General features: G+C 34.9%; 1 protein-coding gene across 6 annotated transcripts in view; it reads left to right on the top strand.

Annotated features, from left to right (window-relative positions):
• KLHL8 (kelch like family member 8) overlaps positions 1-24,931 on the top strand; it is a 78,311-nt gene that overhangs the window by 3,040 nt on the left and 50,340 nt on the right. For 5 of the 6 annotated variants that reach the window (XM_077142902.1, XM_077142901.1, XM_077142905.1 and 2 more), the window contains one exon: positions 17,449-17,805. In XM_077142902.1, coding sequence (XP_076999017.1) covers positions 17,593-17,805 — 213 coding nt within the window. In that variant the 5' untranslated portion in view covers positions 17,449-17,592. Of the gene's footprint in view, positions 1-15,195; positions 15,236-17,448; positions 17,806-24,931 lie in introns of all 6 variants that reach the window. The other variant, XM_077142903.1, reaches the window with a different exon arrangement.

Consider the following 24,931-nt stretch of genomic DNA (forward strand, 5'->3'; position numbering starts at 1 on the left):
ACACTCCTGATTGATCCATTATCATTAGGCAGATACTGTCCACTCCTTTTCTCCACTACCACCATTTATGGCCAAGAGAGTACATAATAAGAATGCACCCTAATACAATCCGGCATATTTGAATATTATTATTATTTTAAATACTTTTATAAATAAATCTTCACACACATACATTCCATACATGGTGTACACTCAGTGGCTCACAGTATCATCACATAGTTGTATATTCATTGCCATGATCATTTTTTAGAACATTTACGTCACTCCAGAAAAAGAAATAAAAAGAAAAGAAAAAACTCATACACATCATATACCTTGCCCCTCCCTCTCATTGACACTAGTATTCCCATCTACCCAATTTATTTTACCTTGTGCCCCCATTATTTAGTTAACAAATATTATTTTGAAACGCTAAAAGGTAATTTGATTTGTTATTAAAATTAGGCATTCTTTTTTTCCCTCAGCAAAACTCCAAATGTTAAAGAAAATGTTTTATATTCTAAACTAGATGTCCATGTTTACATAGTAAATCTGTTATTGCATAATATTTCTGCTTGTGTAAACTAAATATTAATTGATGATCATTTTGACTTTCAGTATAGCTGATTTGGAAAGAATATGGATTGTAAGTTTCCAAGAAATTTACAGTTTGCATATATAGATTAGATTAGAGTTTATGATTTTAATTTATAACATTTAAAATTAATCTTACTTGCATTTTGAGCATTTCAGTGGTACGTTAGAATTCTGAGTTTGTGTTCATTCTTGAAATAAAATTTAGATATCAGATTGCCCTATTTTCCTTGTGTGGTGGTAAGTGGCTGAGCTTAAGGTATGAAGCCACCTTCTTTTTCTAGAGCAATTACCAATAGCATTCATGAGGCCTGAGATGAATTAAGTTAGGCCATACAGACTTATGAATGAATCTGACCAGAAGCACAAAGTTGTTTTTCTCTTTGAGATCTTTTTTTTTCTTTTTTAACTCTTTGACTGTGATCAGTATTTTCATTTGAAATCTGAATGCTTTTCAAAGTATAAGATTCTAAATCAATACTTGAGGATTTATACAATAAAATAACAGAACTATTTGTCTCTTTAGACTTGCTTTTTGTAAAATTACTCTAAGAGGTCTGTATAGATCTCAAAGATCAAGTAGAGATGAACGCCAGCAATTTGCTTAGTACTTTGTGTATAAAAGATAAGTCATTGTGCTGCATCTTTAGTTATTTTAATGCAGAGGGTTTCTTAAATAACTTTAATAATGAAAATTTAAGTTAAATTAATGGGTATGTAGAAAACATAATGGGTAGTCATTTCAGCAAAAAGTTTACCTACAGGAATTCTATTATTTTTAAAAGGTCATTGATTTTATGTATAATCTCTTGCTCATGAACTTTACAAGGTTTAAAAACATTTCCTATATGGGGAGGATATTATTCTTATTAATAATTAATAAGCTCTTATTAAGGCACTTAAACATAGTCACTCCCATTCAGAGTTAGTTAATGCCATCTCTGGCTGGTAGAAAGAGCTTGGGCTTTGTAGTCAGGCAAGCCCATGTTTGAATCCTGAATCCTGTGGGCATTTCCACTTAATAGCTGTGTGACATTGGGTGGGGTTCTTAACTTTTCTAAACCTCATTGTCCATATCTGTAAAAAACAGGAAAATGTCTCTTTGTGTTGTCTTGAGGGTTGAAATTAATAAATGTGACGTGTAAGTAAAATGTGAAGTAAAGTAAAATAGCAATTACTTATATAGCATTCACTGTGTGACAGACAATTTACTAGCTTATTTAATCCTTATAATAATCTTATGAAGTTGCTACTATTATTTTCTTGATTTTTATATGTGAAGAAACTGAGGCACAAGACAGATTAACTTAACCAAGGTCATATAGCTAGTAAGTAGATAGTAAGCACCCAATTAATGTTGACTATTGTCATTTGGAAAAAACAAAACAATAGGAAGATAGGTAAATAGTCAGTCCTCACCTTTTGCTATGGTGTGTTCGCAAAAGATGCATCCTTATACCGATCACTATAATCCATATTTTATTTCTTTGCTTGAAAAATCGTTGATTAGGGGATTGTGTTCCTGACCAAAGACTCAGAATCACAGCATTTATAAAGGTAATGATGTCCATTTATTGAACGCTTGCTGTGTACCAGTAATAGGACTTAGTACATATGTTACTTCATTTTATCTTCACAACAACCTTACAAGAAAGCTGAGGTTCAGAGTGATTTAAATGACCAAGTCAAGGCTACACAACTTATAATAGGGAATCTCAAAACTGTTTTGCTCTGAAATCTCTGCTATTAACCACTAATTGAAGTGCCTTGTATTAGGTATGCCCACAAATTTTTAAATATCTGGCCGTTTACAGAAAAACTTTGCTGACCCTTGATCTAGACCAGACCTGTTCTTTTATAAATGAAGAAACTGAGAACCAAAGAGATTAGGCAACTTCCCAGTAATACACCTAGTTAAAATCCAGTTTTCCTAGATTTTCAGTCATTTGTGCTATAGTGTCGTAACTGTAATACCGTGCTACTTCTTTTTTATTAAAGTCAAATAAAATGAACCAGTATACTATATAATTATGATATAAGGGACTTCAAAATACTAAGAACGTCTAAAATATGTAAGAATATTTAACCTAGCTAAATAGGCATGTTAGTTATAATTACAGTAAATATTTACCCATTTCTCTTTCCTTCTTACAATTTGAAGAGCTTTCAGAAAAAATTTGTATGACCCATACCTTAGGGTTCTATACATTTTCTTATTTTTTTCCACGAATTTCCCCATAATAAATAGAAGCTTTTGTAATTATTCCATTAATTGATTGCGAAAGAGCAATTTTACCATCTTGCAGTTAGAAACCTGTGACATACACATATTTACAAAATAGAGATCAGACAGTTTGTGTTCAGTATTTTTCTGTTTCCCATTACATTATCAATGGAGATTTTTTAAGCAGTGGAGTGATGTGATCAGATTCGAGTTTGGGGAGGATAACGGACAGCAGTAAGAAGATTTTGGTGAGAGATGAGTCTGTTAGGAAGTGTAATAATAGCTGTGAAATGATGAGGGCTATGACTTAAGTGGTGTGACTGGAGAGGTAAGGCCAGACTATATGAGAAAAATTTAGAAAGTAGAATGTATGAGACTTGGATATTATAGGATAGAGCCAAGTTGGGAACTCTGAGTGTCTTTCAGCTTAGATGCCACATTCAATGGGGAATCTTCTCAACCACCAGAGTAGTTTAGATTTTCCCATAATACCGTGTGTGTGTGTGTGTGTGTGTGTGTATAATTGCCTAAACCACATTAATAGTAGCTGTTTCTGTTTCCCATTAGGTGATTCATTTTCCTTGATGGTAGAGAATATTATGTTATGTCTTACTCATTTTTATTATTTTGGGGACTTGTTTTAGCTCTAAATTTTTTTTAATACGATTTCGCTTGTGCATACATCAAAAAAGAAAAATACAAGTAATCAGTTAAGGTATTCATAAAATTTATTCACTTAAAAGGCCTGACTGCTTGAAGCAGTTTTTACCTGTGTCATTCATGTTGTTGTTTTCCATACAATATAATTTCCTAGTCCATCAAGAGCATTGATAATACAGCCTTTCTTAAGACACCCTGTCATCTTCTGAAGGGCGTTTCATGTAAGCTACTCACACCAACATTCTTCAAGTATTGATGCAGATGCTCACTTGCTTGGTGTGTGATGTGCATTCCTTGCATGTAGTGAAACACATATATAGCACACTGTCTTTTGTGGATATTTGCCTTTCTTGAGTCCTATAATGTTGTGCTTCTTGCTTTTTGAGGGGGGGGTCTAGGGGGCGGGGTGCATGTTCTGGGAAATGAACCCAGGTCTCCTGCACACAAGGTGCATATTCTACCACTGAACTATCCATGCTCCCCCAGTGTTGTGCTTCTGAAGCTCGGTTTATGGACCAATACTTTTGTAAAAGGCAAGAAAAATGAATTACTAGAAATATGAAATGAAAAAAGGGACTTACAAAATACAAACTTCAATTTTTGTTGTTAAATTCTATATATAAAATTGCTGTCTAATATAGCCTTACTATAAACGTTTCTAAATACTTCATTTACATTTTACTTTGCTTACCTTGTGAAAATGAAAAGAAGTTCCCAAACCCCTAGGAAAAAACTAATTCTTGTATAGCCATGGTAACAACTAGTCAGCCTAACTTGTTTTACGCTGATTAATCAGTAAATGACAGTCCCTTGAAATCAGTTTAAACCGGTTTAATCAATCAATGACAACTTGCCTCAGTGAACATGAATTTGAAAGCCATTCATTCAGTAACAGCCCTTCAAGTAACCATGCGTCTAAGCCTCTGAAAGCCCATCAGTCCCTGAACTCCACACTTCTCCTCAAACTCTTAGTGCTTAACCAGTACAGCTCTCCTTTAAGTAAGTAATAAAATCAGCTTTGTGTTTTTTGTTTTGTTTTATATATTGAGTGGGAAATATCTCATCCTTTGGAACTTGGAAACATTATCAAATTATTAATTGGTATGCCTTATTATTTTTTATTCAGAGAATTACCATTTGTTGTCTTAAGTGTAACTCTTGCCTTCATATTCTCAGGTGAAAATTTTGAGTAATATAGATCCCCTTCTATAAGAGAGTTCACACATGTAGTTCATACATGTAGATAAAATTCAAGAGTTTTACTACTTTATACAAGATTTTCAGACCATTATGACTATAATAAACTAGTTTGAACGAGGAAATAATTACTGTGAAATGTCAAAGGAATGCCTTTTTAATAAAACAGACTCCCAAATAGATTCGCCTTACATAGTATTCAGTGCAGTGAAAATGTTTATAGACCCTGGAAATGATACTAGCTTTTAATAAGCAGACTTTGGTAACAGTAGTGTCTAATACATACATGATAATGCTAAGAAAAACTTGGGTTAAGTCACAGTAATAAATTTTTGGAAACCATGGTGTATCTTAACTGAGTAGGAACTATTGACTCTATTAATCAGTTTGTTAAAGCAGCTGATTCTCCTTTAATTATCTGCATAATATATTTTCTCTTGGACTTTTTGAATCAATATTTAATATCTGTTAATGTGCTGCTTTGGAACTGTTGTGTACCCCAAAATAGCAGTGTTCTTTCATCCTCATTCAATATTTCTGGGTGGAATCTTTTTGATTCAGTTGTTTCCATGGAGATGTGTCTCCATGCATTCGAGGTGGGGTTGCTTAGTGAAATCTTTTAAGTAGGAATCATTTTGGAAAGAGCAGACAAAGCCAGAGATCTATGAAAAGGCAGGGAAAAAAATGCCCCCAGGAAATCCATTTGAAGAAGCTGGTAGAGAAAGCTAGCGGATATCCCATGTGCCTTCCCAGCTGAGGGAGAAACCCTGAACATCACTGGCCCTTTCTTTGGAGTTAAGATATCTTTCTCTGGATGCCTTAGTTTGAACACTTTTATAGCCTTAGAATTTTAAACTTGCAACTTAATAAATTCTGTTTTTTAAAGTGATTCCACTTCTGGTATATTGCATTCCAGCAGCTTTAGCAAACCAAAACACTTACTTTTTGCTTTGTAAATAGAAGGAAATAATCAGTATAAGCTACTTTTTTTCTTACTTAAAGGTAAGAAATTTTAAGAAAAATTATTTCTTAAATTTTTTTTAAGAAATTATTTCACATTTAAAATAAAATGATACAAAAATTTAAATGTGTGTTAGAATGTATACATCTGATTGTGACTGAAATACTATATCCAGAATGCAATGTTATTTTAGTTACATTGATTTGGATAGTACAAAAATAACTTCTAGTGTACATTATTAATATGTACAATCATTCAAAAAATATTTTTAAGTAACTCAGTGCGATATGTATTGTGTTCAACATTCGATCTTTATATAAGGGGCTTATATAGAGTTACATTGAAGACCAATAGTGAAAAGGCAATTATTACAAGTATTATGAATTTGACCAAAAGTTGAGTATGGGGTACTCTACTTGATGATAAATGCAATGAAAAATATATGCTCACATTATCATGGGAGAACAGAGGAAGTATATCAATGTCCAGTGATATATAAAGATTTTCAGGAATGGCCTTGAGTAGCTGAATCTTAAAAGATCAGCAACAGCTGATAAGATAGGTAGTGGTGAAGTGCATTTTAAAAAGATAGGCTATCCTAAGTAGAGGCAGAGAAGTGTGAAATGGCAGAATTACAAGCAGTCAGGTTTTGCTCTGTTTGAGCATGAGGTAGAATTTATCATATTGTTATTTCTAAAAATGTATTTGAGTTAATTTTCATAAATATGTACAAATGATAATCAGCTTTCAGATATAGCTTTAAACTTAAACAGATATTGCCATCAAATGTAATATTTTGTATTATCTGAACTCTTCATCTAACTAAAGTTATTTCCAATAATGCTTATAGTAACACTTGCTGCCTCCAGTAGGTACTGCAGCAACAAACTATATTATAGTATTGAGTTTTTTAGGAGGATCTTTCAAAGTGCCATTGGGAGTTTTTCTTCTTCGTACTCTTCAGATTAATGTGTAGTACAAAAGAGTTATTGTTTACCTGCAGAAGAGCTTAGTTATGAGGATAATACAGAATAATGTGGTGTCGTAATATTAATATCATACCCTAAAATGTGATAGAGTCAACAAATGCAAAGAAGTTACAGAAAAAGAGACTTTAAAGTAGACTGGCTTAGCATAGTGATAGCTTTATGCTTTTGCTATCCTGCTTTCTGTAATTCACTGTAAGTTGTGTTTTCTTATAAAAACATCAGTTTTGTTACATATTTGCTACATTGAAGCAATAAAACCTATCTGGTTTCCTTTGAAGTGCTTTTTATTTAGAACTTCCTATTTTGTTGATATGACCTCACTGGTACTTAGGGGTGCTGAAAAATTGCCTCACCTTCCTGACTCTGCTTCAGTGTCATGACATTCCAGGGTGTGATAGAAACAAACTTCTGTGACCCATCTCTCTTTTTCTGATATTTTAAAATCTCTTAATATATTTGGACAAGGGAGAGAACAATATTTTTTCTTTAAGATACAGAATCTTAATTATATATTTTTAATATACTTTTAATTGATACTAATATACAGTCTTTATAAAATCCAAGATTTGATAAGCTCCTTAAGCAGAGTGGACTATTTGAGGGTAGATATTCCTTACCCACTCTTGTTTTCCTATTCTACTATATATAATAGAATTTTTTATTTTTTATTCATTTAAAATTTTTTTTAAAAAATACCAAAAAACACCAAATGCAAACACTCTTATGATCATATCAATCTACATATGTAATCAGTAAGAATTTTTAATTTGGGGGAGATTGTATTCTTTGAACACACTATTTCAAGAGATTTTGCTATAGAAAGTTTTTGAGCTGATGCTTGATTCTTTTAGTTGCTATTTTGAATGGACCTTTTTCTTGTCTCCTCAGGTCATTGCTTGTATATAGAAACATTACTGATATTTGCACATTAATCTTATATCCCGCCACTTTGCTGAATTTATTAGCTCAAGAAGCTTTCTCATAGATCTGTCAGGATTTTCCAAGTATAGTATCATGTCATCTGCAAATAAAGAAAGTTTTACTTCTTCCTTTCTGATTTGGGTGCCTTTGCTTCCCTGCCAGATTGCTCTAGCTAGAACTTACAATACAGTGTTGAACAATAGTGGTGACAGAGGGTATCCTTGGTTCATTCCCAATCTTAGGGGAAAGGCTTTCAGTCTCTCACCATTGAGTGTGATGCTGACCATGGGTTTTTCATACATGCCCTTTATCATATTGAGGAAGTTACCTTTCATTCCTACCTTTTGAAGCGTTTTTATCAAAAAGGGTGCTGAATTTTGTTGAATGCTTTTTCAGCATCGATCGAGATGATTATGTGATTTTTCCCTTTGATTTGTTAATGTGCTTTGTTAGATTGATTTTCTTGTGTTGAATCACCCTTGCATTCCTGATATAAACCCAACTTGGTCATGGCATATAATTCTTTTAATGTGTCTTTGGATTCAATTTGCTAGTATTTTGTTGAGAATTTTTGCATCTGTCTTTATTAGGGAGATTGGCGTGTACTTTCCCTTTCTTGTAGTACTTTACCCGGTTTTGGTATTAGAGTGATGTTAGCTTCATAAAATGAGTTAGGTAGTGTGTTAGTTTGCAAGCTGCCAGAATATGATATACCAGACATGGAATGGCTTTTAAAAAAAGGGAATTTAATAAGTTACAAGTTTACAGTATAAGCCTATAAAAAGGTCCAAACTAAGGCATCCAGGGAAAGATACCTTAATTCAAGGTAGACAAAGGGGGTCAGAAACACCTCTGTCAGCCGGGTAGTCAGTTGGCTGGCATCTGCTGCTCCCTTGCTCCTGGGCTCTGTTGCTTCCAGTCTCTGTTCTTGGTGGGGTTTCCTTACTTTGCTTCTCTGGGACTGGCCTTCATCTCTTGGCTTCCCTTGTTTTCTCCAGGTTTTGGCTTGCTTAACATTTCATAGCAACATCTGCTGGGCTCCAAACATCAGTGTCTCTGTTTTCCAAGTTTGGCATCTTTTGTCAACTCTGCTTTGAAGTTCTTGTCAGCTCTCTCTCTGTCAGCTCTGTCCTTTCTGACACTCTCCAAAATGTCTTCTCTTTTAAAGGATTCCAGTAAACTAATCAAGACCCACCTGAAATTGGCGCAGCCACAGCTCCATGGGATAATCTAATCATAATTGTCTGTCCCACAATATTGAATTAGGATTAAAAGAACAGCTGCCTTCTACAAGATTGAATAAAGATTAAAACATGGCTTTTCTGGGGTACATAATACTTTCAAACCAGCACGGGTAGTGTTTCTCTTTCCTCAGTTTTCTGGAAGAGTTTGTGCAGGATTGGTGTTCTTTTTGAAATGTTTGATAAAATTCCCCTGTGAAGGGCGGGCCACGGTGGCTCAGCAGGTGGAGTTCTGGTCTGCCATGCTGGAGACCCGGGTTCGTTTCCCCGTGCCTCCCATGCAAAAAAAAAAAAAAAAATTCCCCTGTGAAGTCATCTGGCCCTGGGCTTTTCTTTGTAGGAAGATTTTTGAGGACTGATTGAATCTCTTTACTTGTGACTGGTTTGTTGAGATCTTCTGTTTCTTCTCAAATCAGTGTAACTTGTTCGTGTGTTTCTAGGAATTTGTCCATTTCCTCTAAGTTGTCTAGTTTGTTGGTGTATACTTGTTCATGGTATCCTTTTCAATTGTTTTTATTTCTTCAGTATCCATGGTAACAATCCCCCCTCTCATTTCAGTTTTTTTTTTTTAAATTGCATCTTCTCTCTTTTTATCTTTGTCACCTACCTAGGGATCCATCAATTTTATTGATTTTTCTCAAAGAACCAACTTTTGGTTTTATTGATTCTTTCTATTCTTTTGTTCTCCAATTCATTTAATTCTGCTTTAATCTTTATTTCTCTTCTTCTGTTTACTTTGGGGGTTAGTTTGTTGTTGTTACTCTAGTTTCTCCAGGTGACCAATTAAGTCCTTGATTTTTGCTCTTTCTTCTTTTTTTAATATAGACATTTAGGGCAATAAATTTCCCTCTCAGCACTCTCTTTGCCTCATGCTGTAAGTTTTGGTATGTGGTATTCACATTCATCTCCAGATGTTTACCACTTTCTCTAGAAATTTCTTCCTTGACCCACTGATCATTTAAGAGTGTGTTGTTTAGTCTCCATGTATTTGGGAAAGCTCTGGTTCTTTGTTGATTATTAATTTCCAGCTTTATTCTGTTGTCAGAGAAAGTGCTTTGCATAATTTTAATCTTATTAAATTTGTAAAAACTCAGTTTATGTCTCAGTATATGATCTGTTCTGGGGAATGTTCCATGTGTGCTAGAGAAGCATGTATTTCTAGTGTTTTGGGGTGTCATGATCTATATATGTCTATTAGATCTAATACATTTATCCCATTGTTTAGGTTCTCTAACAATTCTCTAAACATTGTTTAGGTTCTCTAAACAATTCCTTGTTATTCCTCTATGTGATTGTTCTATGTATAGTAGAGAGTGATGTATTGGAGTCTCCCACAATTACTGTTGAAACGTCTGTAGCTCCCTTCAATTTTGCCAATGTTTGCCTCATGTACTTTGGAGCTCCTTGATTGGGAGTGTAACATTTATGATAGTTTATTCTTCTTTGTGAATTATTCTTTGTGTTACTGTTTAGTGTTCTTCTTTGTCTCTTGTAATGTCTTTGCATTTAAAGTCTATTTTTTCTAATGTTAATATAGCTACTCCTACTTTCTTTTGGTTGCAACTTGCATAAAAGATCTTTTTCCATTCTGTCACTTCTGATCTAATTCTGTCCTTGGGTCTAAAATGTCTCTTGTAAACAGCATATAGATAGATTATATTTTTTAATCTATTCAGCCAGTCTATATCTTTTAATTGGTGAGTTTAGTCCATTTTTAACGTTCAAAGTAATTACTGTGAAAGCAGTTCTTGAATCTACCGTCTTATCCTTTAGTTTTTAATTTGTCGGATCTTTATCTTCTTTTCCTTCTCTCTCTTTTTTTTCCTTTAAATTACCATTGCTGGTATTCAATTCTGTGTCCTCCTCTAGACTTCCCTCTCCTGTCTTTATTTTTTCAGCTGACAAGACTGCCTTTAATATTTTTTGTAGGGTAGATCTCTTGTTGACTAGTTCTCTCAGTCTTTGCCTTTGAAGATTTTACTCTCTCCCTCTATTTTGAAGGATAATTTGGTTGGATAAAGAATTCTTGGCTGAAAGCTTTTCTCATTCAGTATCTTAAATATATCATACCACTGCTTTCTTGCTTCCATGGTGCCTGTTGAGTCGTCCAAAGTCAGTCTTATGGGTTTTCCCTTGCATTTAGTAGATCGCTTTTCTTGTGCTGTTTCAGGACTTTCTGTTTCTTTTCAACATTTGACAGTTTGATTTGTATCTGTCATAGAGTAGGCCTAGTCACATTTATTCTATTTGAAGTTTGTTGGGCCTCTTTGATTTGTGTCTTTATGTCTTTTATAAGGGTTGGGAAGATTTCTCCAGTTATATCTTCAACTAATTTTCCCAGTCCTTTTCTCTTCTCCAGTGATTTTTGTATTTGTGCACCTCCTGTTGTCTATCATTTCCCTAAGATCCAGTTCTATTTTTTCCATCTTTCTTGCCATTTGTTCTTTTGTGCATTCTAGTTCAATTTTTCTGTCTTCTAGCTCACTTGTTCTTCCTTCTACTTCTTTGAATCTGTTGTTGTGTGTCCCTAGTATATTTCTCATTTGGTCAACTGTATCTTTCATTTCTGTGTGATCTGCCATTTTTCTATTTAATCTCTCACATTCTTCTTTATGCTTTTCTAATGTCTTACTACTATCCTTTATCTTTTAATTTTTATTTTTTTATTTATTTTTTGGGTGCATGGTCGGGAATCGAATCTGTGTCTCCCTCACGGAAGGTGGACATTCTAACCACTGAACTACCAGCGACCCCTATCCTTTATTTCTTTATAAATATCCTTGAGTAGTTGTTCCATGTTCTGTATCACCTCTGGAGTTTTGATTTGGTCATTTGGCTGGGCCATTTCTGCTTGGATCTTCATGTGCTTTGTCATTTTCTGTTGTGTTTGGGGCATTTGATTATCTTAACAAGGTTATTTTCCAAGTTGGTTTCCTTCACTTGTTTAAAGTTTTTTATTTACTTGGTTTTGCATTAAAGGTTTCCTTTTGCTCTTGGTTTGTCAGTTATTCCCTGCCAAACCAACACCAGGATCTCATGTAGGGAATACAGTTCAACTTGAGTGTCTATTAAAAGCTGGGCTGGGGCGCTTCATGGGTACTTCAGTGGTAGAATGGCTGCCCATCACCTGGGAGCCCCAGGCTTGATTTCTGGCCTATGCTCTGCCAGAAAAGAGAAAATAATAAGAATAAGAATATAAGAATATAATAAAAATATGAAACAAGAGCAACGAAACACACCTCAACAGTCATGGACCCTAAAGTCAGAAGGAAACACCCCAAGATATATTGGAAATGAATTCAGTCAGGTGCCCACCAAAGGGAGAGAAAATTTGAGAAAAATAAAGGAATGGAATAAAATAGAGTAATAAAAAATGTATATAAAATAGGAAAGAAAAATTTAAAAACAATATTAATAAAAATATATATTTTTTTTAAATGGGAAAAAGAAAATATTAGGAAAAAAATAAAAACCCAGACAGATAGGGAGTTAGCCTGCCTGCACTTACCTCTTCTCCCCATTAGGTTGCTATCCTGAGTCGCTTCTTCCCCTCAGACTCCCTACTCCCTGATTGCAGCGGCTGGCCTGCACTTACTGCTTCTCACCAGCAGGTGGTGATCCAAAGGCACCTCCTCCCTCAGGTCTGCCCCTTGTGGACTGCAGTGCTGCTGAAAGATGGATATGCAAGGCAGGGTCTGCTCCTGGCCCACAGTGGCCTAACAGCTGGTCCTAGCCCATGGGACTGGGGAACTGACCAGTGCCTGGTGTCTGGCATTTTCCTCAGAGACTGTGCCTGCAAGGCTAGCTATTCCTGGCACCCGGCCTGTTCATTGCTTCTGGCTCCTGAAGACCCTGTGGTAGATGATTGTGATCTACCTACAGGGTCCCAATGGGAGCTGTTGACTACAGAGCTGCTGTGGAGTTTTCCTCAACCAGCAGCTGGGGCAGTTGAGAGCAGAGACATAGTCATTCCTTTCCAATCCATACCTCCCATCAGGCCACACCCTGCCCCTGGTGGATATTATGGTCAATCGACCCCTCTTTCCCTGGCCAGATCCCCCACCACTGCTTTCCTCCCCAAAACACCCTAGAGAAGACCCTCTGTTTACTCATATCCCATGACTGTAGTCCCAGTCATTTTCTCCCTGTCCACTATCTTGTTCCACTGAACAGGAGAGAATTCACTCCATTCTGCTCTGCCATCTTCCCGGAAGTCTCCCACATGTGCTTTTAAATTTTCATTGTGGTAACATTTATATAGCACAGAGTTACCCATTTTAACCATTTTGAGCATACAATTCACTGGTATGATTATACTCAATGCTGTGCTACCATCCCCACCAAAACTTTTTCATCATACCAAATAGGAACTCTATTCATTATGTAGTAACTCCTCATATCCCCTCTTCTATCCTCCATCCCCCTCTTCTCTGCTGCCCCTGGAAGCTTGAATCTACTTTCTCTTTCTGAATTTGCTCATTCTAAGTGTTTCATATAAGTGGAATCCTACAATATTTGTCCTCTTGTGTCTGGCTTATTTCACTTGGCATAATGTTGTGAAGGCTAACCCACGTTAGAGCATGTTTAAGAGCTTCATTCCTTTTTATGGCTGAATAATATTCTATTGTATGGATATACCACATTTTGTTTATCCTTTTCATCTGTTGATTCTTGCGTTGTTTCCACCTTTTGGCGATTGAGAATAATATTGCAGTGAATGTTGGTGTTTAAGTATCCGTTTGAGTACCTGATTTCAGTTCTTTTGGGAAAATATCTAACTGTGGGATTTCTGGGTTATGTGGTAATTCTATGTTGAACTTTTTGAGAAGTCACCAAACTTTTTCACAGTGACTGCACATTCCCACCAGCAGTGTACAAGGCCCAGTGTCTCTGCAGCCTTGCCAACACTTGTTACATTTAAAAAAAAATAAAAACCATCCAGTTGTGTGAAGTGTGAACTCATGGTGAGTTTGATTTCCATTTCTCTAATGGCCAGTGATGTTGAGCCTCTTTTCATTTTCTTATTGACCATTCGTCTGTTGTTTTTGGAGAAATCCTTTGCCTATTTTTTAAATTGTCTTTTTTTTTTTTTTAAACTTTTTTTGCATGGGCAGTAACTGGGAATTGAACCCCTCTGGCATGGCAGGTGAGAATTCTGCCACTGGGCTACCATCATACTGTCCTAAATTGTTTGTCTTTTTATTGTTAAGTTGTAGGAATTTTTTACATATTCTGGTGTATCCTATGCATTTTGATGTTGCATTGTCATTTTTGTTCAGTTCAAAATGTTTTCTCATTATTCTTGATACTTCTGGTTTGCTCCATAGATTATTTTAAAATTCATTGTTTAGTTTCTGAATGTTTTGAGATTTTCCTCTTTGTTACTTATTTCTAGTTTAGTTACGTAATGATCAGAAGGCATACTTTGTACAGAGTAATTTCTTTTAAATCTGTTAAGTGTTTTTTATCGGCCCATATATGGTCTCTCTTGGTTAAAGTTCCATGTGCGCTTGAAAAAAATGTGTCTTCTGTTGTTGGGAGAGAGTGTTCTGTAAATATCAGTTACATCCAGTTGGTAGATAATCATCTGTTCTTTTATAACACCGATGATTCTCTAGTTCTGTCTATTACAGAGAATGGAAAGTTGAAATCTCTTAATTGTAATTATGGATTTGTCTTTTTCTTCTTTCTAGTCTGTCAGTTTTTGCGTCCTGTGGTTTGAAGCACTTTTGTTAGTTGCAGAGACATATAGGATTATCTTCTTGTTGAATTGATCCTTTTATTATATGTAATGTCTTTTTATCATTGATAATTTTCTTTGTTATGAAGTCTGTGCTGTCTAGCCACTTCAGTTCTCTATTGAATACTGTTAGCGTGGTATATCTTTTTTCCTCTTTTTACTTTTAACCTATTTGTGTCATTATATTTTAAGTGGGTTTTTCCTTGTAGGCAACTCATAGTTGTGTCTTGCTTTTTTTTTTTTTAAATCCAATCCAACAGTCTCTGCCTCTTTTCTAAAATCTTTATTTGAGGTAATTGTAAATCCATTTGCAGTTAAAAGAAGTAATAGACAGTTCTTGTGTATCCTTCAGCCATTTTCCCCTGATGGTAACATCTTGCATAGATATATAGGATAATACACAATCAGGAAATTGATATTATACAACTCATTGACTTCATCAGGTTTCACATGTTTTACATGCACTTATTTGTGTGTGGGTATGCACGCATGTATTTAATTCTTGGTAATTTTATTACACCTAATTTTTAATCTAATTTTATTAGATTCATGTAGCCACCACCACTGCCAAGTCCCATCACAAGAATATCTGCACCTACCCTTCTATAGCCACATCCACTCCCCTTATCCTTCCCTAACCTTTGGCAACCACTAATCATACAGTATATAACTTTTTTTTTTTTACATAGGCAGGCACCAGGAAACGAACCCAGGTCCCTGGAATGGCAGGTGAGAACTCTGCCACTCAGCCACCATTGCACTGCCCATATATAACCTTTTGAGAATACTTTTTTTCATTCAGTGTGATTTCTTGAGATGGATTCAGGGTGTTGCATGTTTCAATAACCCATTCCTTTTTATTTCTAAGTAGTATTCCACAATTTTCTCCTTTTAATTGGGGTGTTCAGACCATTTATTTATAACATGGTTATTGGCATAGTTGGATTGAAATCTGCCATCTTGCTTAGATGGGTTAAATCTCACTCATCTCTTATTGTAAATAAAGGTTTATTGGAACACAGCTGTGCTCATGGCTATTGTCCTTTTGTGCTACAATGACAGAGTTGAATATATATGTCAAGACTGTATGGCCTAGAAAACCTTAAGTATTTATTATCTGGCCCTTTACTGAAAAAGCCTTTTGACCCCTCATATTTTCTATTTGTCCTATCTGTTCACTGTTGCTTTTGCAGCAGGAATGTGAGCTTAAAAGAGATGTTAGAGTAATTAGTCCCTAAACATCTGTAAATGCTTTGCTCAGATAAAATTTGGAAACTGGAAGAAGGTGTCTGTAGTAGTTTTGTATCACTGTGTAATAAATTTCCACAACTTTAGCATTTTAAAACAACACACACGTATTATCTCAGTTTCTGGGGGTAAGGATCTGGGCACAGCTTAGTTAGATCCTCTGCTCAAGGTCTCACAATCTATGACCAGGCTGATTTCATATGGAGAGCATATATGGAGGCTCAACTAAGGAAGAATTTGCTTCCAAGCTCATTCAGAGTGTGGCAGAATTCATTTACTTGCAGTTATGACTGAAGGCCCTAGCTTCTTATTGGCTGTCAGGTAGAAGCCACCCTCAGATCTTAGGAATTAGCCACAGTTCTCTGCCATATGGTCCTCTCTATGGCAGTTTTCTTATTTAAAGCCCCCAATTGAGCCTCTTACTCCAGTCTGCTTACACAGAATCTTATGTAATATTTCATAATTGAGAGATTGACATCTCATCACCTTTGTAATATTCTTTTTGGGTAGAAGCAAGTCACAGGTTCTAGTTGCACTCAAGCAGAAGAGATTATGAAGTTATGACTCATTGTGGGAGTCACTTTTGTATGTGTCCCCCACAGTATCTTTAAAAAGACATTAATAAGTATAATCTATAATTGTACAGTCATTGTTTTTGTTCCTATCAAAAGCTGGGAACAGTTGATAAGATTAAAAAGAAATAGCTCAATATTTTAATGCAAATAATGTTCTTATTAAGGTATTTATCATTTTCTGAAACTGTACAATAAGCAAACCTTTCCACGCTAATAATTCACAGCATGTTTTATATTTCTATAAGCATGTCTAAACCCATTATTGCATTTGAGTAATTCTCAGGACAGTCCATTCAGATAGCTAGATATCCCTGTTAATAGATGAAGAAACTGAGGTTTAGCAAAACCTTCAAAAAATTACACTTTCCTGGACCTAAAAAAAAATTACATGGCCAGTAAATGATGGAGTCAGGCATTTTAATTTAAAATCCTTTGTTTCTGACATCAAAGCAGAATTATAGCATAGAACTCTTCGTGGTGTGGATAGCCACCACATATATTTTCATAGAGGTAAGTTTTATTTTATACTTGAATGCTAATAAATGCTATGTGAAAATAAAATGAGATCTTTTATAACAACGTAGCAGTGCCTGTATCTGGCAATACATTATTACTACTCCTCAAAATATTCCTGTAAGATAAGTGGTACTCCATTTTATAGAATACTTGGATTTACTGAAGTTAAAGCAGATTATCCTTTGCCCAAGGTCATACAGTTGGTAAGTGCTAAAACTGTGATTTAATTTAAGAATCCACAATAAACAATCTAATCAAAATAACCTTCCATTTTCCTTCCATTTCATGCATCCCTGAAGAAAGTCTCTAAACTTTAAATTTTGAGTTCATAGCCTCTCTTGAGATGCTACATGTCACCTCTGAAAGTCATGTGCTGTTGACTTGTCAATTTAGATTAAAGAAGTTCCTTCACTAATATAGAATAATTAGCTAAGGTGAATTTATGATATTTAGCATAATACAGAATTACTTCCCTTTTTTCCCCTTTTGATTTCAGTAATGATTGATAATGGTTGTTTTTATATATATGGTACTAGTAAATTTATTTACTTTTTTCTTTTGGTTTGTTTTTATGTGTGTTTTGTTGTTTGTTTTTTATCTCAGTGAATTGGACAATGGCAATTGAATGGGTTTTGAAGGCTGTCTGAAGTTTGGGCTGCATCTATCTTCTGCCTTCACCCCACCCTTTAAAAAAAGAACAATTGAGATGCTTGTGAAGAGAGCTTTATTAACAGAAGAATATTGCAAATGGCTTCAGAATCTGTGAGTGCAAAACAAGCTAGGAATCACTTGACAAAGGGTAAAAGGCAACATCACCACCAAATAAAGACTAGATCTTCAATTAGTGATGGTGATGGAGAAGATTTCTTTATCTTTGAGGCAAATGAAGCTTGGAAAGATTTTCATGGTTCTCTCCTTCGATTTTATGAAAACAGAGAACTTTGTGATGTCACACTAAAGGTGAGACTGCTTTTTTTTTTACTTTATCAAACTCATCATTGTATTGTGCAAAAATGAGGGTTTCTAAAACCACAGTAGGGAATTTTTTGGTGCTATACTTATTTGTTATAGTCAAAATTATTTCAGTCGCAACTTTTTTTTTCTTTTTACTGAAAAGAAAGGCACATAGAGGGAGAGTAAGTGAAGAGGTTAGTATAAGAGAAAATTGTACTAATTAGATGTTGAAGGTCATTATTTCTCAGTTTATTTAACTTCTAGAATCCTAGAACAACAAATAGTCCTTATTAGTGAAATTAATAAATTGTTGTTGACCAACTGCTAAAGAAATCAAAGACCTAACTAAATGGAAGATCATTCCGTGTTCATGGATTGAAAGATTAAATATCATTAAAATGTCTGTCCTACTGAAAGCAATTTATCCACTCAATGCACTCCCAGTCAAAAGTCCAACAGCCTTCTTTGCAGAAATGGAAAGCCAAACATCAAATTTATGTGGAAGAGTAAGGGGCCTAGAATAGCTAAAATCGTTTTGAAAAAGAAGAATGAAGTTGGAGGACTCACACTTCTCAATCTTCAAATTTATTACAGAGCCACAGTAATCAAAACAGCATGGTACTGGCACAAGGATAGACAGATCAGTGGAATAAAATTGAGAGCTCAGATATCAGTCTTCACATTTATGGCCAACTTATTTTTGATAAGGTAGCAAAGACCACTCAATTGAGAAAGAATGCTCTATTCAACAAATGGTGCTGGGAAAACTCTCTATTTGCAAAAAAAAGAGAAGGAACCCTACCTTGCACCTTATACAAAAATCAACTTAAAATGGGTCAAAGACCTAAATATAAGAACAGAACCATCAAACTCCTAGAAAAAAACATAGGGAGGCATCTTCAGGAGATCTGTGTTGGAGAGTGGTTTCTTAGACTTTACACCCAAAGCACAAGCAACAAAATAAAAAATAGATAAATGGGACATTGTCAAAATTAAACTTTTGGATCTCAAAGTACTTTATCATGAAAGTAAAATGACAACCTAGGCAATGGGGAACATTTTTGGAAACTACATGTCTGATTAAGGTTTACTATTCAGAATAGATAAGGGAACCGTTCAACTAAACAAAAATACAAACAGCCCAATTTAAAAAGACTTGAATAGACATCTCTCCAAAGAAGATCCATAAATGGCCAGAAAGTACATGAAAAGATGCTCAACATCATTAACCCTCAGGGAAATGCAAATTAAAACCATAGTGAGATCATTTCACACCTATGAAAATGGCTGCTATTAAACAGAAAATAAGTGGTGGAAAGGATGCAAAGAAATAAGAATACTCATCACAATTGACTTTCTTTTTTGTGAAAAATAACGGATATACAAAACAATAAATTTCAAAGCAAACCGTAACAGTTTAGTTGTAGAACAGATTTCAGAGTTGGGTATGGGTTGCAATTACACAATTTTAGGTTTTTACTTCTAGCTATTCTAAGATACTGGAGACTATCAATATAATGACTCAGCAATCATACTCATTTGTTAAACCTTAGCTTTTCTGTATAACTCCACCATCACCTTTGATATTTCTCCTACTCTTTAGGGGTATTTGGACTATGCCCATTTTAACTTTTCCAGGTTGGAAGGGTCTATTGATAATATGGAATAGGGGGATGGAACTAGGTGATGTTTTGGAGAGGCTGGCCCCTCTAAGTTCTGGTCTGGGGATCCATCTGGAGGTTGTAGGTTTCTAGAAGTTCAACGGGTTTTTTAAAAAATTTTTATTCTAGAGTTTTGAAATAGTTGATTCAGACAGTTACTGCCTGTTTAATAGTTGTCTGGTTAAGGGACTGATTCCTGAAGCTTCATATTCCACCATCTTCCCATAATTCCTGAACTAATGTTTTATTGTATGTTCCTCTTCTGATAATTTAACTTCTACTTCATTTCTGTTATCTGTTAAATGAGATTGTTTATCTGTGCCTGATAGTGGAGTAGGGTTTATTTAGATGTGGATAAAAAAGGGTTTAGTCAACTTTACATCTATGGTCTTATAATAAGTATTGTATTGCTTAAAATGAAAGTTTTAATAAAATTGGGAAAATTAGAAAACAATGTGGAGGAGACTGTTCAAAATTTTTCCCATCACATATTTAAAGTGCTTTCTTATGACTCTTATCTCAGTGTAATGTTAATTCTTTTTTTGGTAATTCATTGGCATTCCCTGGAGCATTTTCCATGTGAGATTTGCTACTTTGGGATATCTTAGATTTTGCATATTGCTTATGATAAAACAGGTTGTTAGAACTCACCGTGTTGTGCGGATCAAGGGCATACTTAGAGAATCAGATTGGGCACACTCAGCTGAAGTCCATAAATGAATGCACAAGTTTCGAATATCAGGTCCAGAATGTCCGGGAGTGTAGTGTTGCACTGTGCATAACTGACCCGTGTTTTCTTTCTTTAAGCTCTTAGTGTCTGTAAGTATTTCTAGGTACTAAAATATTGGGAAGAAGATCAATATATAGTTTTACTAGCTCCATATGAAATTTAGCCATATATATATATATATTTTGATGAGGGAGCAAACACTTAAGCTCTTTTATCTGTATGGTGTATGTTTAATCCCATGTCTTTGTTATGATTTTCAATCCTAGTATGAAGTTCAGTGACCTGCATTGGCTTTGGCAAAAATAATAAAAGAAATGTAAAATAGGTTTTATTTTAATTTAGTAAGTTAGCAGATCAGCATATCAATGTATACATGGAAAATAGTTAAATTGAGTACTATAGTTTCTTTAAAATTTATGATTGGGTTTTAAAATAATTTTTACAAGTTATTGCACATAAATTTTCTTGGGTGAAAAATAAGGATCCAGCCATTTTAGGGAAAGTAATAGCCAGACTCTTATACAACTTTTTTTGGTTGGGTAACTTAATCAGTAGGTTGACGAAAACTTCAGAAGTATATGTGGTGGCAGACTAAAATATAGTTGACGCAGTAAGAGAAATAATTTATAAGTGAGAAACACCTCACTAGAGCTTTTATACAAATATTTCAGAAAGTTATCACAAAAACTGTTTTTGCTGATTTAACAATAAAATTTCTAAATTCCGCAGTGAGCACCTATTTTAAAAATAGCAAATACTTCACTTATCAGATATTTTTCTAAGGTACGTGAAGAGTACAAATACCTTGGAATAATATACTGCACGTGCCTTGAGGAAATTTGAAGTATAGTCCAAAATAGGTAAATGTACATCTAACAATAATTCAGTTTAGTGATTGCCAATTTTGTGGTATTTTGTGGTTGCCAATTTTGTGGTATTTCTAAGAAAGCACAGGAGAGAATGTATAATTATGTCTGAGAGGTAATAAAATGCTTCACATAAGAAATTATATATTATTTGGGGGTTATTTCAGGCAGAAGTAAGATATGTTTATACAGGCATACCTGGGCTTTGCTTTTTTGTGCTTTGCAGATACTGTGTTTTTGACAACTTGAAGGTGTGTGGCAACATCTGCAAGTCCCTTGGTACTGTTTTTCCAATAGCATGTGCTCACTTTATGTCATATTTTGGTAATTATCTCAATATTTCATACTTTTTCAGTATAATTATATCTGTGATGGTTATCTGTGGCCAGTGATCTTCGAGGTTACTATTGTAATTGTTTTGGGGCATCATGAACCATGCTTATGTAAGACAGAAAACTTAAAAGATAAATGTATGTGTTCTGATCGCTTGACCAACCTGCCATTCCCCCTCTCTGTTCTCAGGCCCCCCTACTCGCTGAAACATAGTAGTATTGAAATTAGGCCAATTAATAACCCTACAGTGACATCTAAGTTTTCAAGTGAAAGGAAGTTAAGTTCCTCACTTTAAATCAAAAGCTAGATTAAATTAGATTAAATAGATTTAAAATTAGATTTAAATTAAGCTTAGTGAGGAAGATATGTCAAAAGCTGAGACAGACCAAAAGCTAGGCCTCTTGTACCAAACAGTTATCCTGGTTGTGAATGCAAAGAAAAAGTCTCGAAGGAAATTAGCAGCACTGCTCCAGTGAACACACAATTGATAAGAAAGCAAGACAGCCTTATTGTGATATTGAGGAAGTTTTAGTGGTCTGGATAGGTCACAACAGCCACAGTCTTCACTTAAAGCCAAAGCCTGATCCAGATCAGGGCCATAATTCTCTTCAGTTCTGTGAAGGCTGGGAGGTTTAAGGAAAGAAGCCATTTCCATAACATAAAAGTGCACAGTGAAGCCACCAATGCTGATGTAGAAACTGTAGCAAGTTATCCAGAAGATTTAGCTAGGATCATTGATGAAGGTAGCTATACTAAACAACAGATTTTCAATGTAGATGAAACGGCTTAATACAGTTTTGGAAGAAGATGCCATCTAGGACTTTCATAGCTAGAAAGCAGTCAGTGCCTGTCTTCCAAGCTTCAGAGGACAAGGGTATGCTGACTAAGTTGAAGCCAATGCTCCTTTACTATTCTGAAAATCCTAGGGCACTTAAGAATGATGCTAATTCTACTCTGCTTGGTCTCTCTCTATAAATGGAACATCAAAGCCTGCATGATAGCACATCTGTTTACACCATGGTTTACTGAATATTTTAAGCTTGCTGTTGAGACCTACTGCTTAGAGAAAAGATTCTGTTCAAGATATTACAGCTCATTGACAATGCCCCTGGTCATCCAAGATCTCTGACAAAAATGTAGAACAAGATTAACGTTTTTGTGCCTGCCAACAAAACATCCATTCTGGAGTCCATTGATCTAAGAATAATTTCAGCCTTCAAGTCTTATTATTTAACAAATACATTTCATAAGGCTATAGCAGCCATGGATATTGATTCCTCTGATGGGTCTAGGCAAAGTAAATTGGAAATTTTCTGGAAATTATTTCCCATTCTAGAGGCTATTAAGAACATTTGTGATTCATAGTACAAGGTCAAAATATAAATATTAACAGGAGTTTGGAAGAAGTTGATCCCAACCCTCATGGATGACTTTGAGGAGTTCAAGACTTCAATGGAGGAAGTAACTGCAGATAAAGTGGAAATAGCAAGAGAACTAAAATTAGAGGTGGACCCTGAAGTTGTGAATGATTTACTGCAATCTTATGATAAAACTGTAATGGATGAGGAGTTGATTCTTATGGATGAGCAAAGAAAGTGTTTTCTTGAGATGGAATCTATTCCTGGTGAAGATGCTGTGAACATTGTTGAAATGACAACAAAGGATTTGGAATATTACATCAATTAGTTGATAAAGCAGTGGCAGGGCTTCAGAGGATTGACTCCAATTTGAAAAGAAGTTCTGTGGGAAAATGCTATAGAACAGCGTCACATGCTACAGAGAAATCTTTTGTAAAAGAAAGAGTCTATTGATGCTGCAGATTTCACTGTTGTCTTATTTTAAGAAATTGCCACAGCCACCCCAACCTTCAGGGACCACTACCCTGATTAGTCAGCATCCATCAACCTTGAGGCAAGACCTTCCACCAGCAAAATGATTATGACTCTCTGAAGGCTTAGATTATGGTTAGCATTTTTTAGTAATAAAGTATTTTTTAATTAAGGTATGTACAGTTTTTTAGACGTAATGCTGTTGCAAACTAGACTGCAATACAGTGTAAACACAACTTTTATATGCAAAAAATTTGTATGACTTGCTTTATTTTGATATTCATGTCATTACAGTGGTCAGGAACTGAACCTGCAATATCTCTGAAGTATACCTATATATTGTTATGTTTGTTAGTAAAAATATATTTTTAAAACAGATACCCATTGGCAGCTCCAAACTTAGATACAAGCAAAGCTTCTTAAGGGCAGCAGTTTGGGGGAGGAAAAATTGTGTTGAAGGAATGCTGCCTAGTGCTCATATTGTTTAGATGTATGTCATAGATCAATTATAACATTTATGAAGATGCTTTTATTCATGCTCTAGGTAGTTTTAGAAAATGTTATTGTCCTTATTAAATTCATAATCATTAATTTTACTCGAAGAGGTTGGTAGAGGTTACTAGAAGGGGGTAGCCCCCTATATTATCTTTTGATGTCACCACTGAATAAATCTCATTTATATTATCTAGCTTCTCTGTTTTGAAAGTACATGTCTATGTGATTTTTTTAAACAAATATTTACAGGATTCTAACAAACATTTCCACGATTCTCAGCGGTATAATTATTTGCTGTCAAAACTTCCCTGACCAGGTAAGTACTCTGAAAGATTACAGGGAAACAAAATATTTGGATTATGTTATAATAGTATATATTTCCATGATATAAAAATGATAACATTATAACCCTTATAAATGTAATACTTAATGCCTGATTTTTGAAAGCAGACATAATCTCTGAAAGAGAAATTATAAAGGAGGAAATTATCTTATATTTAACATATGTAGTCTGTTTTAAGTAGTCTAATGAATATTCTGTAAACCTGCAGTATCTCAAATAAAAAACTGTATATGAAAACATGAAAATTGTTAAAACACTACTATAGATATTCTTGTACTCAATGATTAGTCAACAGAGAGTGTTGGGAAAACTGGATAGCTACTATATTGAAAGGAATAAAATTAAATATTTGTCTTGCTCAGAATCAAAAAAAAGAAATCCAAATGGAAATAGTTAAGTATACAACATAAAACTGTTAAAGTACTATAGGTGTCTTCAAGGCCCTGCTCCGGAGTGCCAGCTCAGGGAACCTCCTACATGCTGGGCCCCTCTGAGCAGTGTACCCTATGCTGCCCAGACCTGGTTTCAGTTGAGTAGATCTGACGGAAGTTTATGAACCTGGGTCCCCCTCCCCTTCATTCTGGTAGCCACATCATAGTGGCCCAAGGACCACCAGCATGGGCCCAGCACAAAGGAGGTGCTTAGGAAATCTTTGCTGAATGAATACATATGCCTGAAGAAAATTCTCAAAGAAAGGTTTATGGTGGCACGTATAAGGTGTGAGTTTTCTGGCGCTTTTTAACTATTTGTGTTTTTCAAGTTTTCAGCAAAGGATATATATCTGTATGTATATAAATAAGTATTTTAAAGTGAATGAATTAAGTGACTCTGGTGAATAGTTTGGGTCAGCTTAGGTTTTTATAAACTGGGTCATG

This window comes from Tamandua tetradactyla, chromosome 24, assembly GCF_023851605.1.
Source record: "Tamandua tetradactyla isolate mTamTet1 chromosome 24, mTamTet1.pri, whole genome shotgun sequence".
NCBI lineage: Eukaryota > Metazoa > Chordata > Mammalia > Pilosa > Myrmecophagidae > Tamandua > Tamandua tetradactyla.